This window comes from Acipenser ruthenus, chromosome 32, assembly GCF_902713425.1.
Source record: "Acipenser ruthenus chromosome 32, fAciRut3.2 maternal haplotype, whole genome shotgun sequence".
NCBI classification, from domain to species: domain Eukaryota; kingdom Metazoa; phylum Chordata; class Actinopteri; order Acipenseriformes; family Acipenseridae; genus Acipenser; species Acipenser ruthenus.
Window position 1 is genome coordinate 2,773,587 of NC_081220.1, and position 18,835 is coordinate 2,792,421.

Below are 18,835 nucleotides of genomic sequence, written 5' to 3' on the forward strand. Positions count from 1 at the left end.
ATTGCGGCGGGTTTGAATTTTGAAGATTAGTAGCGGGTGAGTTGTTAACCATTTCATAAAATCCTGGATTTATATTGGTCAGTGATATAAGAACAAGCAATTAAAGTAATTGTGTGCTTTCGTAATATTACTAACCTGCAACTAAGCAAATGTAACAGTCTGGTGATTCAATGAATTGTAGCGCTTACTCGGTGGGAACCTTTGTTACAGGGAGATGGGGTCTGGTAGGAAGATGTTGGAGAGCGGGATTCTGGGAAGAGCTGAGTTCGTGGTACCGGATGTGTGATTTTCAATAAAGTGTGTTCATTTAGAAGTAATACACAGTGTGAGTCTAATCGTTTGTGGAAACCCCCCATATATATATATATATATATATATATATATGTGTGTGTGTGTGTGTGTCAATGGTTAACACGATTTCTGTTTCAGTGTTAAACCGAAAACTCGCCGAATTTGCAAGAGTGTTTTTGAATAGACGCATGCGCAATCAGTAATTTAAATTAAACATCTTCATGTTTTGTGGCGATTTAAAAGTGAAATCCACCTTAAGAGTCAGATCAGAATAATTCTGGTATTTTTAAGTCCACCTTAAATTCTGGAGTCTGAAAGTGAAATACAAATCCACTGCACTCGGGCGAGCGCTTTGACTGGGTGTGCCTGTCAGGAGCCCCCACTTAAACATCTTTGACAGTACTTATAATCTTTCTTTTTTTATTTTTGGCAGCTACCGAGCAGAACCTCATTTGATACTGCGGACAGTTTAAAGATGGAATCAGTCCCGATTAAAGAGGAGCTTCCTGAACTTGAACTGGTCCCCATTAGACTGGAGTTCTCTGGACTGTCTTCCCTCCCCATTAAACAGGAGCTCTGTGAGATGCCATCTGACAGCATCAAGTCGGAGGTGTCTGCGATTAAAGCTGAACGCAATGAATTGGAGATCTCCCAGACAGAAGAACCCCTTCCTGTGAATGAAGAGGTGCTGGAAATGGTGTGTATTACTAAACTGGAACCCCTCCAGAGACATATATAGAACTATGTGTACTCTCTCGTGTTCTTATCATCACCCAAGATGATGGACCGAAATCTCACTTGAACTCTGCTGATTGTAGCTCTAGATCTATCTATAGATATATATGTCACGTTCATGGGTTCTTTAACAAAGAACCCATGAACGTGACCACAACCAGAATGGTGAAAATGTAGTCACAGCAGTTATAAGATTTTCTTTTTTAAAGAATTATTTATGGGTTGGTTATGTATGTCAGACTGACTATAAGATATATCTGTCAGAAGTTCTCTACCAATAAATCTCTAGGCAAACGTATTCGACTGCATTGCTGTGTATACAAACTGTATAGGTATTTTGATCTAAGTGCTTTCAATGTATTTCACGTTAGTAATGTGAAACCATTTTTCTTTTCATTTGTGATCAGCAGGGATGCCCTGACATGTCTCAAAACACAGGGGGGGTTGAGCCCCCTTTTAAAATGCTGACTTTGCCTGAGGGGGGCTGAGGTCTCACATACTCGATGCTGGTGGGCAGTTGCTATTCGTTCATCACATGAATTTTTTTTTTTATAATTCACCATAATCCTAACAATCCTAACCGAAACTTCAAAGCACAGGCAACCTCCAAAACCCTTATTTTATTTTATCCCCACGGGATGAATGAAGTGCATCCAGTACTTTCCCAGGCTTCTTGTAGAGTGTAGGTGTAGTGGTTGATCAAACACAACAGGGTGATGATGTGCACATTGCAGAAGTGTCACTGGTGCTTACATTAAAACATTTACAACTCATTCGGTTGGTGGGGTTCATAGATGTTCTTTGCATTCTTCACAAAATGTAAAAAATACAAATTCTCTGCCAAAATGCAAATTGCGCATTTTTCCACAGTATTCTGTTATAAACAGATTTCTAGGATCCCTGGGGATTAACACCTACTTTGAGCAATCGATCAAATCAATCCATTTTTTAAATAAGTTGATCTACACAAAGTCTGACATGATTAAAGCATCATTTAGTAATTTAAAAATGACTTATTTTATTCTATCGACCCTCATTTTTGTACACTGCAGTTTGTTTGTTTTGAACTTCGGCTCCCTGCTGCAGATGGGTTGAACCCTATTTCAAAACACAAAAAAATGTTTTTTTTTAGGACTGTACCATTAACGTCCATTACAAATATAATAGGGTGTTACATACTGTTCTATGTAAAATGCAGTGTCTGTTGTGGCATTGCAGTTTACACTGAGAAACATCTGCTTCAGAACCGGTACTGTGCCGCCACTGAACCACCTCGAGAGACGGGTCAGTGACAGAATAAAGAGTCTCTGCATTTTACCAGCATTTCCTGAAAGTGACTCTGCATCAGTGCCGCCACAGACACAGTGATTTGCTTCAGTGTAGACATGCCTCAGCATCAGTGCTAATCAGGGTCTGTGATGTGAAACCAGCCCTTAATCTTTTTTTCTTTTTTTTCTGACAGCTACCAAGCAGAACCACGTTTGATGCCTTGGACAATGTGAAGATGGAATCTGTCCCGATTAAAGAGGAGCTCCTTAAACTTGAACTGGTCCCTATTAGACTGGAGTTCACTGGACTGGCTTCCCTCCCCATTAAACAGGAGCTCTGTGAGACGCCCTGTGACAGCATCAAGCCAGTGGTGTCTGGAATTAAAGCTGAGCACAACGAACTGGAGATCTCCCAGACAGAAGAACCAGTTCCTATGAAAGAAGAGGTGCTGGAAATGGTGCATATTAAACTGGAGCCCCTGAAAGAGGAGGTACTCTTGAAACCAGGGAAGGAAGAATCCGAAGACTTGAAAGCAGCCCCCACTGAGCTGGGTCCGGTACACCTGCGGGAGTGTAGCGTGGTGCTGGAGAGAATCTATGTGAGAAAGCAAGGCTCTGGAGAGGAAGGCTCTCCCAACAGCACGCAAGGAGGTGGACAGGAAGACAGGAGCTCACATTCAGAGTGCAGTCCAGCAGGTGAGTGACTGACTAGCTGTGACATTGTCATTCTACATTGAGTGATGGCCACAGTGTGACTGAGGGGCTGAGAACAGATAGCAGGGCTCAACATTAGCATCCAGGTTCATTTTGCATACTTGTCTACACTGAAGCAAATCACTGTGTCTGTGGCGGCACTGATGCGGAATCACTTTCAGTGTCAATGGGACATGCTGGTAAATGCAGCGACACTCTCAAGGTGGTTCAGTGGCGGCACAGTGCCGGTGTGAAGCAGATTTTTCTCACTGTGAACAGACACCACATTTTATATAGGACAGTATGTAACACCCTATAATGTATGTAATAGATGTTACTGGTACAGTCCTAAAACTCCCCTTATTTTTTCGTGTTCTGAAATCTGGTCCTGCTCACATCTGCAGCTGATGACAGGGGGCTGAAGTTCGAAACCAACTGTCTGACCAGCGTAGGCTACTATATTGTATATTTTATGTCACAGGTTGGGTAATAAATAGCTTAAATATTTAATTTCACCTCAGAATATAAATGATAAAAACACAAATACTGTTAAAAATACCATATGTTAACAGCATTTCTGCTGTATATTATAAAACAAAGTTTAATTTATTAGAATAAGTTAGAGAGTTCTGGCTAAAATGGTTTATTCTTTAATTAAAATACTGTAGCCTACTGTTTTGTGTATCATTACATGGCACAAAAAGTTTGAAACAAACTGTCAGTTTAACTTGTCTAAGCAACATACTGAAATGTGAGTTACCGGTAGGCTTTATGTTTTGTGCTCTTGCAGATTTGAAGAATAGAATGTTTTTGTTTTTAAAAAAACGAATCCCTATTTAATGTGTGCAGCATACAGTATATTCTTTTGAAGTGTGACACACCGGCAGCATGTTTTAACACTGCATGATCTGCCTTCTATGTAAATGGAGGTATGCTGCCAAATTGCAGCTGAGCCTGTAATATCGCTGTGTGAATGCTGTAGTGAAGGGTCCTTTTTGTAGGTTTACTTTTTTGCTTGAGTTTTTAAAAAATATATATATATTTTTTACTAATTAAAAAAAGCATGTCATGATCAGGACCCATCCTTCAATAAAAGGGCCGTTATGGCGTTATGGCAGAACAAGTACACACATGAGGAAATACATCCACTTTGTCAGTCTGTGCATACAGTAAATTGGTCAGCAGAAATCAATATATTTTGGAGGTGATTATTGTGAAGAGTCTGAATCGGGATTCATTTCAAGACGTCATATACACAATTTGGGGGTGGGGCCCTCCTAGGCGGTCCCCTTGCTTGCCTTGCCCTAAGGCCGGCTCTGAGAGACAGTGCTAATCTCTGTAGCCGGACATGTACAAAAGTATTTAACAGCAGTTAAATGGACATTAACACATTCCGTGAAACTTCTATTAAACGGCCAGGCATTTATTTACAAAACTCACGAGCAGACCAGCGCCTATTGGAGACCGCCGATTATGAGACCTGGCGATTATATAGACGAGGAAACTTTGGAAAATGAACAAGCAGAGATACAAATTTGTATTGTTAATATACTGTAATATTGTAAGGGTTTAAAAAGATTAGCCAACCAGGCATGGGTTATATAAATGCGAACAGGCCACTTGAATCAAGCATGGAGGGTTTATTACAGTGAAAAGGGATACAAAACAACCGTGCCAAACTCAATCTTTCTCTTCTTAACTGAACTCTCCTGAACTGACGGTACAGTAAAAACAAGCTCTAGTTATACAAATAAGTAAATTAAAGATATAAACTACTAGCACTTTTGTTTATAAATATAGATCAATGTTATCTATTAATAAAGATAAGTAATGAAATAATAATAGGCCTAATACTGGTAATAATAAGTTAAATCCATCCGAGATATAGAATGCAGGTAGGTTAGGCTTACAGCGCAATGATAATAATAGTTTTTTTTTTTTTTTCTTATGGCTCCTGGTGGTGATGTCTCCGTTCAGTATATCCAAGTAACCATCACCCATCCATCCATTTCCATAACCGCTTAATCCTTTATAGGGTGACGGGGAGTAACCATTATGTATTGTGATAACAGCATCTTCCAGATATTATTTCAATTTCCATTTAAATCATGATCTTATGTACACTTTGTATTACTAAACTTTGTACTTCTGCCCTCATATAATGCGTCTTTATTTTACGCATTGCAATTGAAGGTAACCTGGCTTCAAAACGATACAATTAAATACTGGTCTTTTTTTATTCTTAATAAAATTACCCTTTTTATTTGTTATAATGCAATAAATTCAACACAAAGCAACGCGATATACTGTTCAAAGCAAGAATTATTAAACTTAAACCAGAATGTATATGTTTGATGCCCTCAACACACACACTTCAAGTGGTGCTCCGCAGCCCTTGTGTGTTCACAAAGTCTCCTCTCAATTATCCCAGACCACTCGTGAACCCACAATGCTATTCATGAGCTCCTTGACTAACGACAGTGTTTGGGAAACACATCAGATTTGACACGTTGCTGTTATGATGGTCGAGTTACTTTTGGGAAACGGCACCCTGGATAACTTTCGAGTTAGACCTAATGCCGTTTAAACAATACATTTCTAGCATATTTTTCCAACTATCAACATTAATAAGCACAGTCAGCATTGATTATTTGAACATTTTCAACAGTAGTCTTTTCGAAACGAGTAAACACAAGTCTGTTTGCGGATCCTGGAGTAGTCTGTGGACTGTGTGCTATCAGTGGCTTTGGTCGTGGCAATAATAATGGGTTTTTGTTTCAGAAATGAAAGCTGAAACACACTGAGAGTGGTCCAAGTTTATTGTCTGGTATATTGCAACCAGTAAGTTCCAGTGTGTTTTGCATTGAAGGGATGAATTCGCAACTCCTTAAAGGGAATGTCCGATCCCCCCCCCGCATTAGGAATTTTTCAACAACAATGGATATTGAATGAAGTCGTTACCCAGCCTCCATGTTCGTCTTTCTTTAGGGATTTGACATCTCCAATCTTTGAATGAAGTCATTACCCAGCCTCCATGTTCCTCTTTCTTTAGGGATTTGACATCTCCAATCTTTGAATGAAGTCGTTACCCAGCCTCCATGTTCCTCCTTCTTTAGGGATTTGACATCTCCAATCTTTGAATGAAGTCATTACCCAGCCTCCATGTTCGTCTTTCTTTAGGGATTTGACATCTCCAATCTTTGGCAAAGCAGCAGGTGTTATGCATTTTTGTTCATCAGTATTTTGTTCTGGAGATACTGCCTGTATCAATTGCGGGTTCTCGCTTCCCTTCTATTAACATCACTGTGGAGTTCTCCTGGTTTGTTAATCACTGCTTCCACTAGATCTTAGTTCATAGCAAAGCAGTAATCGGCTTGTTGATATCTCATTGAGGGATCCGGCCAAGGGTGTATTTCAGTGACTGCTAGCAGGCTCACCAATGCACACAGAACAGCAGCTTCTGAAATGAAAAATCAAGTGAAGGATTTATTCTTTGTTAATATTTGAAAACCCTAAATGTATATTGCATGCCTTTTGCCCCAACCTCCCCATTGAAATATAGGTCTAAGACTTTAATTTAGAATGTATTCTAGACAATATCAGCCTTTAAACAATTTGCACTAATCCGCATGAAACCATTTATATGTCGGCTGTTTCCTTGTTTTTACAAACCATCATATTCCCCTCGCCACATGTGTCTATAATTTCACGTGGTCCCGTCCAATTTGCTGCCCAAGGCCCCTTTTGTAAAAAGTTTTTAATCATTAGCTTTTCCATAATCTCAGTCTACAAGCCATTAATTAGTTAATGGCTAAAGTAAAACTTGTTTTCTTATTACAATGTCAATGTGTCTTACTTTTAAAATGTTCAGATTACTTTTAATTTTTGTAATATGAATTGCATTTATTCTCATGGATCTTTCTCAATGGGACTGGTAGATAAACATCGTAATGGACCTGCTCCTAAAGACCATCCACAGTAATTTATCAAATTTGGCTAATTGGGGTAAAACTTCAATGTAATTTAATGAACATGTCCATAACTACCAGATTGAGTTAACAGCCAAGGTCTTTCAGTGTTTATCAAAAGTAAGAAATAAACAATTTAAATGATTCTTACAACAAAAAGCTTTGTGTTAATTAATTCTATGCAAAATCAATCACCAAATTCATGTTATTTTCTTCCTAATCACTTCTAAGTATTCAAAGTATATTATTTCAAAAGTGGGCATTCAAATGAGTGTGTGTGTGTGTGTGTGTCTGTGTGGTGAGAGCCTGTAGTCCCAGAATGCAGCTGGACATCTCTTTCTCTCCATTCTCACACAGTCCGTACAACACAGCTTGAGATCCCAAACACAGTTCAATTTATTGTAGGTTTGTTTGTCGAAACCATATTGTACCCAATTATGTAGGTAAAAATCGATGAAACAGTTAAGAGATTTGATTAACATTCCCAGTCCTCTAATTCACTCTCCCTCTAGAAGCTATAGTGTGTGCAATATGAAACTTAATGTTATGTTCTTCTTTAAAAGAGACGGCTATCTCTTACAGCGACCTTGTTGAATAGTCAGAGTTTTCTGGTACTTTTTTTTTTTTTTTTTTTTTTTTTTTTTTTCAAAAGCAATTCACATACATTTTGAACTTTTATGTGTTTCCCATAACGTCACTCAAGCATTTTGACACTTGACTTTGAAGACTATGACTTTGGCACTGACTGGCACTCGGTTCTCTTTTAAAAGCCCAATCATTTGACAACAGCCTGATCATATTCCTCCCACTTTCACAAAAGCCGTTCTGACAGAAAAGGCTACCTTCCTTCCCTCCTAATAACGTTTAACCTCTGGGCGGGGGGGGTGGGAAAGTTAGAGACACCTGTCAAATACCAGACGGACATGGCTGCCTTTTCTAACCTAGACCCCATGCCGTCTGCTGCCCGCTATCTCCAACTTTATCCTATTGTTGCCCCCTGGGCTTCTGTTAGGAGGTGCCCGTTTAACCCCCACATTTTCCCTTAAGACCGATGTCCCCATGTAGCAGCACTAACCCATCTGGCTGCGGTGCAGGGCATAGGGTCAGCAACGCCCCCTCTGGTGGTTGTGGCAACCTCCACACTCCTGGCGGTGGCAATGCCCCCTCTGGCGGTGGTGGTAGCAGTGTCCACACTGCTGCTAGTGGTGGCAACAGCCACACCTCTGCTGCTGCTGGGGCCAACGGCCACTCAGGCAGGGGTGCTGTCGGCTCCAGACGCTCCGACAGGCTCATTTTCTCTCCCTGTGGGAACCATAGCTCCGCCCCCTCTGGTTGACACGACTGCCATTCCCCCTTCCTGGGCTGGTGGTAGCTCCTCTCCCTGAGAATGCTGGGCTGAGAGCTCCGCCTCCTTCTCTGGTAACTGGGCTGGCGGTAGCTCCTCCCCCTGAGAATGCTGGGCTGAGAGCTCCGCCTCCTTCTCTGGTAACTGGGCTGGCGGTAGCTCCTCCCCTTTAGACTGCTAGGCTGAGAGCTCCTTCTTTCCTGACCAACAGGATGGCAGCTGCCTTCTTACTGGCTGCCGGACTAGAAGCCCCGCCTTCTTTTTCGCCTCTTCTTATTTTACTGGCTAATGGAACAGAAGCCCCTCCTTCCTTCTTGTCTCCTTTCTGTTCAGTGGCGGACGCGACCCGGAAGCCCCTTCGTCTTCCCCATCTCTTCACTCTGCTGTCTGCTTTGCACAAACTGTCAAGACTGGTGTTATTTCAAAGAATAATTTGTCCTGTTTAGAATAAATAAAACCTGTAATTATACATTTTACTTATTTTTTTTAGTTATGTTTATTTGAATCAAACTTAGGTGGAATCGCCACTGTTGGTCAAAATTCTCAGGAATCTACAGGAGGGTTCTGTATTTAATCTGGGGTCTACAGGGTTAATATGACATCTATTGGGGAATATGACTTTATTCCGAATCGGCAGGCTAACCCCCCCCCCGCCAATATACTAGACTTAATATTCAATCACTCTTATTCATTTATTTCTAATCCACAGATATATTGGAGTTAATATTCAATCACTCTTATTCATTTATTTCTAATACACAGATTTAAAATGATCTTTATTGCTAATCGGCGGGTTTGTCCTCCGATATATTGGAGTTAATATTCAATCAGTCTTATTCATTTATTCTATTTTTATACAGCAGATCTGTGATGCAACATATAATCAATGAGTTTAGTTTCAATTACTCTCTCATTTACAATCAACAAACAATGTTATCGTACACACAATTACTCCCAGAAAACTCCTGTAACTTTGACAAGCTTATTGTGCATTCAACTGCTCTCTGGTTTCTCCTGCAACCCAATCTAACAAATGACTCTCTGGGTTCTCTTGCAACTTAGGTGAGCCTTTCCCATTTGCCTGTTCAATTACTCTCAACATAGGCAAGCTTTTTTTTATTTTTTTTTATAAATTTAGTCGTTGCCAATAATTTATTATTTTCTCCCTATTTGGAATGGCCATTTATTTTAATACGCTAGGCTCGCCGCTACCACCCCTGCGCTGACTCGGGAGGGTGAAGATGAACACACGCTGTCCTCCGAAGCGTGTGCCGTCAAGCGAACCGCTTTTTTTCACACTGCAGACTCACCATGCAGCCACCCAAGAGCTACAGCGTCGGAGGACAACGCAGCTCTCGGGCAGCTTACAGGCAAGCCCGCAGACGCCCGGCCAGACTACAGGGGTCGCTGGTGCACGGTGAGCCAAGACACCCTGACCGAGCTAACCCTCCCTCCCCCCGGGCGACGCTCGGCCAATTGTGCGCCGCCCCTTGGAAGCTCCCATCCTTGATCGGCAAAGGAATAGCCTGGATTCGAACTCGCGACTTGCAAACTATAGAGCGCATCCTGCACTCACGTGGAGCGCCTTTACTGGATGCGCCACTCGGGAGCCCCCCCAACATAGGCAAGCTTAACTGTATGTACAGTCCCTCTCAGGAAATCAGCAATAAACAACTTGACTCCCTTTTCTTCGCAACCGGAATGGGATCAGGACCATTATACTCTGTATAGTACAGGGTTGCCAGATTTCTACAGTGTTATAGCCCAAAGTCACTTCAAAACTAGCCCAAAACTAGCCCAATTTGTTTTGTTTTTTTACTGAAACCAAGCTTATTACTATTAACATGTAGCCCTATCCTTTAATGCTGCTACTGTTTCCCAAAGAAGAAAACAGTTCAATCTTTTAAAGTTATGCCACCAATCTAATTAGATGATCACATCAATTAAATCAATTAAACAGCCACATCAATTAAATGCACCTAACAAATTGCAAAAAAGAGCCAACATCTTGCCTTTTTTTTAAACACAAAAAAGTTAAGTTAATTGAAAGTAAGCCCCATGCATTGAAATAACACATAAAAAACATTTTTAACTTCTTACCTTCAAACTCCTCGTGTAAGGGCCAGCTGTTATCATCACGCAGGTGTATCTCAAGTCAATTTTAAATGTACAAAGAAAAAAGTCCAAAAGAAAAAAGTATGTACAAAATAAAACATTTTTACTTTATATATATATATATAATATAATATTTTAGTTTCTAAAAAGCTCCTCTGAGTCGGCACCATCTTCTGCATTATTTGCTTCGTAGATGTCACCTGTAAACAGTGACAGCATTGCTTTGGATGGCTGAAATTGGTTGCAGCAACACTTATTACGCTGCATATATGCTCTGACCCTAAGAATGTTTTCCAACAATTTCTCTTGCATGCGGGTCCTTAGTTTGGTTTTGATTAGGGCCATTTGTGAAAAAGCACGTTCCACTGATGCATTGCTAAATGGTAGGGCTAAAAGAGATAAGGCAAAAAGACCAAGTTCAGTGAAATCTTTATCACCAGCTGCATCGGTGTGTTTAGCCACTTCAACCCAGAACTCTTTAATTTGGCTGTCTTCAGTGTGCTCCCAGTGTACATTGTTCAAAGCTCGCCATTGCTGTTCGAGTTTGCCAAGATCTCCATTGTAAAGTGGCAAAAATGATAAATTTGCCAGCTGTGGCTTTTTGGAACTGAGTACAACAGTTGGGCTGAGAACGGTAAGTGACTCAAGTTGCTGGATATTGGGAGGCAATCTTTGTTTGATCTCTTTCAGAAACTCGAACATGTAATCTCTGCATCTGCGTTTGATATCCTGTGCTTTCTGAGGTTCGATCTTTGATTCTGACAGTTCTAACTGGAACTTGATCCCGAAGTCCACTGCTGAAAGTGGCAAGCTGTTTCTGTCGGACGTTATGTCAAAATCCATTACAGATGACCATGTTGGAAAATCGTGAGGTTTCATGATTCGTTGGATCAAACTGCGGTAAAATGTCATTAAATCAGCAAGAGGTTTCGCTGGATTGGCACTGTCAGGCTGAAACAGCTTGTTTATTCTGTTAACCTCGGTGACAAGGGGCTGAAGAAAAACCAGATACAATCTGTTTACGCGGTCTGAATGCATCTGGTACAGCAGTTCAGCATTGTAATTCCTTTCCCTGCCCTTTTGTAAGCTGAAAGTGCAACTTTAGCTCTTCGTATTGAGAAAGCACTCGATCAACACACTGGCTAATTGCAAGCCATCTTGTGTCAGAAAGCTGCAAAATCTTCAGCGGGGCTTTTCCAACATTAATGGTGGCATAGAGATCGCGGTACTTCTTTTGACGCTGAGTGCTGTGGGAAAACCATGAGTACGTCTGTGATACCATGTACTCGATGTTTCGAGGAAGTACGTCCATTGCTTTTGATGCACAGAGCTGCAGTGAATGACAAACACACTTGTTGTACACAATTTTTGGATTCACCTCCCTTAACTTTGTTAGTACCGAATTATTATTTTTCCCACACATTGTAATGCAACCGTCTGTTGCCAGACCAATGCATCTTTCCACTTCCAGTTTGTTTTCCTTTAAGAATTTGAACAAGGCTGTTGCAATGCTGTGAGTATCACCGGCTGGCAAGCTAACAATCCCGGCAAACGATGTCACGATACGATCAAGTTTTCTGCTGAAGTACCTGAACACCACACAGAGTTGCTTGTTTGCACTGATGTCTGTGCTTTCGTCCACAATTAAAGAGTATGGCTCTTTGGCGATGTCTTCAAGCATCTCCTGATGAACAATGGGCCCGATGACACATTTTAGAAGTGCTGAGCATTTTGTTATATGAAGACTAATATCCTTCTGTGCAACTTCCCTGACTATGCATCCCATATGATCTACGGTGAGGATGCCGGAAAGGCAAGCAATATGGGCTGCCAGCTTCAACTTACATATTTTAACGGAATTGTCAACTTGTTTCTTAAATCCCGTGTCAAATAAGCTTCTTGTATTTGAATAGGGAGCTGCGTTTCTAATATGTTTCTCTGTTTTACTGTGAGCTAACAGATCGCTGTGATGTGCTCGCACTTCACATTTACAGTACCTACACGCTGCTTTTGAGTCATCGCCAGCTACACGGCTAATCCATTCTTGTAACCCTTTTTCTTTCTCAGTCTTTGCAGTATTTTTTCAGTATTTAGATTACTTCTTTATTTTTCCTGCTTTTTAGCGGTTTCGATGTTTCTACCCTGTTTCTTAAAATGGCTGCTTTTCACTGTCAATTAACACAATCGTTCATCTCTCACGCCTGTTCACTCGCATGGTCATGCGCAGTGGTGGTTGTGGTCATGCGCAATATGTTATTTTATTGGGAAACACAGTTTTATGTAGTTTGTGTGCACTGCGGCGGGTAGGCTGCAAAAGTTTATTCATTTTTAATAAAGTTATTATTTTTTATATGTATAAAGTAAACTAGCCCAAAAAACCACGAGACCTCTTGAAAGTAGCCCAAAAAGTAGCAACCAGCGACTCCTAAATATTTCCCGCGGCTGTCTTTTTAAAGGAAAACCGCGGACCTGGCAACTCTGGTATAGTATTTCAAACACCCAATCTCTGTCTACTTTACACCGCCCCTTAAATCTGTTTTTCGAAAAAGACTAAAAGTTCTAGGCTGACTCTCCTGATCAAACCTTCCGAGATCGGCACAGGGCCCCAGAATCAAAGTGCACAGATTCCTCTTAGAAATTTATAGCTCTGTTACCCCCTACAATCTCCCTATCCTAATCTAGCTGATCGGGCTAGTATTAATAACAGATAGGTACCCATTGCGACCCTTTTTGACAATTAATAAACAATAATCAACAACACCAGAAAAAACAGTATAGTAGGTTACTATTCCTGTGATGAATAAATTAAACTTATACTCATCCTTAGTTGTCCTCTAAAGTTCAGTTAAAGAGAGGTTAGAAGGTTCCTTCATGCGTTCAGATGGATGAAATCAAATCAGTTTTGCAGCCTCCCTGGTGCGGACTACACTACAGTTACCTACACTACCTAACCCAGAAAAGGTCATGAAACGACATAATGAGGAAGGAACATTTGCTGCATTTCTTACTTAAAACAGTCTCTGATTTTTCTCTCCTGTTTGTTTTTTCCAGGTTCCAGTCCAGCAGTTAAAGCAAGGACCCAGTTAAGGAATTTAAAAATACTGAGGGGAGAGAAATTAAAAAATACCAGAGGAGAGAAACCGTATCGCTGCTCTGACTGTGGAAAGAGTTTTAGTCTCTCAGGAGACCTTGTGATACACCAGCGAATTCACACAGGAGAGAAACCCTATCGCTGCTCTGACTGTGGAAAGAGTTTCAGGAGCTCAGGAGACCTTGTGATACACCAGCGAATTCACACAGGGGAGAAACCCTATCGCTGCTCTGACTGTGGAAAGAGGTTCAACTCATCAGGACACCGTACAGCACACCAGCGAATTCACACAGGAGAGAAACCGCATTGCTGCTCTGACTGTGGAAAGAGTTTCAGGAGCTCAGGAGACCTTGTGATACACCAGCGAATTCACACAGGGGAGAAACCCTATCGCTGCTCTGACTGTGGAAAGAGGTTCAACTCATCAGGACACCGTACAGCACACCAGCGAATTCACACAGGAGAGAGACCGCATTGCTGCTCTGACTGTGGAAAGAGTTTCAGGAACTCAGGAGACCTTGTGATACACCAGCGAATTCACACAGGAGAGAAACCTTATCGCTGTTCTCACTGTGGGAAGAGTTTCAGTCTGTCAGGAAATTTTGAATTGCATAAGCGAACTCACAAAGGAGAGAAACCGTGGTTTGTCACACTTGAGAATTATTGTATTTCTTGTTCTTATTGTATGACTTATATTGTAACACTTGAATGTATTTGTATTTGCTTGCGATTGTAAGTCGCCCTGGATAAGGGCGTCTGCTAAGAAATAAATAATAATAATAATAATAATAATAATAATATCACAGTTCTGACTGTGGGAAGAGTTTCAGTCGGTCAGAACACCTATTAATACATCAGCGAATACACACTGGAGAGAGACCGTATCACTGCACTGACTGTGGGAAGAGTTTCAGTCGATCAGGACAACTTGTAACACACCAGCGAATTCACACAGGAGAGAAACCATATTACTGCTCTGACTGTGGGAAGAGTTTCAGAGATTCAGCAGACCTTAAAAAACACCAGAGAATTCACACAGGAGTAAAGCCATATCACTGCTCCGACTGTGGTAAAAGTTTCAGTCAGTCAGGACAACTTGGAAAACATCAGCGGGTTCACACAGGAGAAAAACCGTTTCATTGCTCTGACTGTGGGAAGAGTTTCAGTTCGTTAGCAAACCTTGTTTCACACCAGCGAATTCACTCAGGAGAGAAACCGTATCACTGCTCTAACTGTGGGAAAAGTTTCCGTCACTCAGCATCCTTTGCTGTACACCGGCGCATTCACACAGGAGAGAAACCGTATCGCTGCTCTCACTGTGGGAAGAGTTTCGGTCAGTTAGGACACTTAATTTCACACCAGCGTATTCACACAGGAGAGAAACCGTACCGTTGCTCTGACTGTGGGAAGACTTTCAGACGGTCGGGACACCTTGTTTCACACCGGCGTGTTCACACAGGAGAGAAACCGTACCACTGCTCTGATTGTGGGAAGAGTTTTAGTAAGTCAAGATCGCTTGTTACACACCAGCAAATTCACACAGGAGAGAAAAAAAAAAGAAAATGTAAATAATGTTCCTGCATAAAAATAACTTTTATCCATTTTGCTTCCTGGCATTTCAGCACAGCAGTGTGCTGCTGAATAGTGTGGCTGCCCAAGCCGAGGAGACAGTCAGAACAAATCCTTAAATGGAATTTACTAGTGTAACGACCTCGCCCTTAGCACAAAGCCAACCACTATGGAGCGATTACCTCCCTATATTAAATCTATCCCATGACAAAAACAAGTTAGACAAACAGCTGTTTGAAGGGGTGATCTCAAATGCAAAAATCCAAGTTAGGAGAAGAAATTAGGCCAATCTTGTCAAGCAAATAGGCACACTTGGAAAGGTGCTGGGGCCCAAGATTCACACAATTCTTGCTTCTAACTTGGCGCCTTTCTTTATCGCTTCGTTCCACTTGAAGTGCTCTTTGTATGACTTGAAGTGACTGAGACACACACTCACATTGTAATACGAAAGAGATCATTTCTGATTGGATCAGAATCTGAGTGCTCATGTTCAACACTGTGTTTTTTCATAAATAGAGCTATTAAAAAATGATATGTCCAAACTACAAAATAAAATGTGCAATGCAAATTTAGGACACAGTGTAAATGCTCTTATTGGAAGTCCAGGAATGCTGAATTCAGCTCCATCGATTGCTATGAGCTACAGCTGTATCACAGAGCAGCTCTCCTGGTAAACCCTTTGAAGGAGGAAACAAACTGCTATTGTTAATTATTTTGCATAGAATGGCACAAGGCAGCTGTAATAGAGTAAATGTAGATGCGCTTTTAGACTGTGTGTTGCTGCTAGCCCCACCCTGTGCAAATTCAAAGTGTAAAACCAGATAACACAACAAGCAGGGGACAAGCTAAGCGATGAGCTGTATTTGATTAGGGAAATAAAAGCTGTTTACTTTGACTATCTGCGTCAGTCTGGGTTCTTATAGAAATCAAATGTAAGACAACAAAGATACTAGAAGTGTCAGGGGTGGAAGTTGCAGATGTTGAGATATTAGAGTCAGTGTTTCCCAGCATGCATCACTGTGAGCAGCTCCTTCCTCCAGACACAGTGTTTAGATGACTGGGTGTGAGGAGCCTTGTGTTAACAATGGGAGAACTGGGCTGACTGGGGAGCTCACTGCTACGGCCTACTTCAATAGTCTTATTACTGTGTTGTTACATTATGGACAGCAGTGGTGCTCTGGCTCCCTCTTGTGGTCACTATTAATATCTGCTCTGTGTCTCTCGGAGGTCAAATTAATTGCTCTTTGTCATTAAAATGCTGCTTTTATCATCAAACTCTTTGGACTACTTTTCTGAGTATGAACACATCTCTTCTGTATGCAGGTTTTTAAATGATGAAAACAAGAAAAAGAATGAAGTAAAGCAAATAGATTCTTGTTTACTTCACTCACATTGTAAAGTAATAGCAGCACTAATGTCCCCCACGGTGGGCTCTAAGACTAGATCATTGACCTGGTCTTTAAATGACCTTTCACGTTGGACACATTCAAATGTCATCACTGTCATTAAACAACATTTTACATTCATACTGAAATTATTTTATTAATATTGCTTACTTCATAAAATAAAAAAAATCTTATAAAAATCATAAAATTCAGGGGCTCCCGAGTGGAGCATTCAGCAAAGGCACTGTGCCGGAGTGCACTATGTGCCCTAGCCCGGAGAGCTCTGGTTTGAATCCAGGCTATACCACTGACACAGCCTCATCAAACCCACCTCTGTGCAGTCCGACTGTAGCAGCTCTGCAGCTGTTCTCAGCCTCAGCCCCTGTGGTTACTGTCTATGAGCCAGAGCAGTTCCTGCAGAGCTGAGGGAGGTTTTTGTACGGACGTGTATCACTGTGTGAATGGGTAGCTATTGCCCTGCTGACAGTAATAATCTCCTGCATCTTCAGCCTGCACTCCACTGATGCTCAGTGTAAACTGTGTCCCTGATCCACTGCCACTGAATGGAGCTGGAGTCCCAGAGTGACGGTTAGAAGTAGAATAAATCAGGAGCTTCTCCAGGTTTCTGCAGGTACCAGTGGATGGAGCTGGTACTAACAAAGCTGCTGGCTGTACAGCGGATAGAGACCATGTGTCCTGGAGAACAGACTGAGCTGCTGGAGACGGAGTCAGAACAACGTCTGCACTGGACTCAAAAAATACAACAAAAAATGATTATAAAATAATAATGCAAGAGTCAAATTAAATAGTGTTGTGTTAGAATACAAACAAAATGTACAGAAGCGGCTAGACAGATTTACTTCAATGAAAAGTTCTATTTAAAATGAACTCCAGTCAAGCTTTCAGATTTATAAATAACTATTTAATTATCACCTTGAGCAAAGAGCCCCCGTGTCCCCAGCAGTAGAAGCAATGGCATCATTGTACTGTGTGTTTCAGTGACTCTGAAAGGGCTGAGCAGTGACTCATCAATACTGTGTGTCTCAAAGTGTTTGGAGCAGTGAGGCAGGCACCGGTATACAAAGCAGCTTCCTTTATACAAATCCTGCTGCTGCTGCTGCTGCTGTCACAGATAGAGGAGATCTGAGCCGTGAGTGAGCACCAGTGTGATTGATAGGGTCGGGTTCACTTTGACTGTTTTCTTCTATTTTTCCCCCAGTCAAAGCTCTCAGTATATCACTGCTGTCTAATATAACTGATCTGTTTGTCTAAACTGACAGTAATATTTCTGTTTCTGTCATCATTTCAATGCTATTGAGAATTAAAGGGTATGTAGTGCCCTAACCGTAGGGGTATACCTTCCCATGTGCTGCTGCTGCTGCTGCTGTAGAAGTAACGGACCTGTCATTTTTCTTTTCATTGGTCACATTTTGACTGCTTCTTACTGTTATAAATTGGACATCTACTTCACTGTCTTTCACAGGCCTTTTCAAGATGTACCTTGAGCGAGCTGCTAGGAGTGCGTTTTCATGATTTCAATCAGACTGATATTTAACAAGCCAGGGGAAAAGGTATCAAACTCCTTGTGGCAAAGTGGTTGCTGATTATGAACAGGTGCAGAGGTGATGCAGTGCAGGAATAAACAGACAGAGATTTGTAATCCGGTATGGAAAAATATACGTTTTATTTTTAGTTATAATCCAGGTCTGGTGACCAAATAATAAGCGATGCGTAAAACACTGAGAACAATAAACAATAAACACAGCATCTCTCCCACAATATACAACCACGGTCACCAGTCCTGGGTGCGTGCTGTAGTGCTTGTGGTGGGTGATACAGTTTAAAGAGTGACAAATAGTGCAGTGCTGTTCCGGGTTCAGTGCTGGCTCTTAGCAACAGCTCCGGAACGTGTTCGCCGTCTATAAACACACAAGTATCAATTATAGACAAGACAAACAAAACAAACACTCACGATACTCTTAATACACAGTGCACGGGTCCTTCCGGGTCTATTTCAAAACCAAAAACGAAGGAAAAGATTTACAGTTCTCCAGCCCTTTTTATGCGGTTATGCATGACCCCTTGGTATACGATTGCAGCTGATTCTATTGCCTGCAGCTGCTACCTCGTTTACCTTCCAGGTCAATACATTCTCGCACTGGAGTCTCGTCTTTTTCCAGGCTGATTGACTTCCCGACCCAGGGAATGAACTGTCAGGACAACTTGTCCAAAGTCTTTCCCTTTCGCTACTTTGTACCCTCACAGGTCAAGAAGGAGATTTACAACCAGAACTCATTATATTTCCGTCACACTCCTGTATTGATTTCTTTATTGATTGATTGATTGATGTGTGTGAAAGGGCGCACACAGTGACT

At 41.4% G+C, this 18,835-nt stretch overlaps 1 protein-coding gene across 1 annotated transcript; it reads left to right on the forward strand.

The window, feature by feature from the left end:
- Positions 1-29: 29 nt before the first annotated feature.
- Positions 30-16,886, forward strand: LOC131703076 (zinc finger protein 3-like). The gene is made up of 5 exons (XM_059005941.1): positions 30-325; positions 725-988; positions 2,489-2,990; positions 13,467-14,219; positions 16,759-16,886. The coding sequence occupies exons 2-5, from the start codon at positions 767-769 to the stop codon at positions 16,884-16,886; spliced, it is 1,605 nt and encodes a 534-aa protein (XP_058861924.1). The 5' UTR covers positions 30-325; positions 725-766.
- The last annotated feature ends 1,949 nt before the right edge of the window (positions 16,887-18,835 follow it).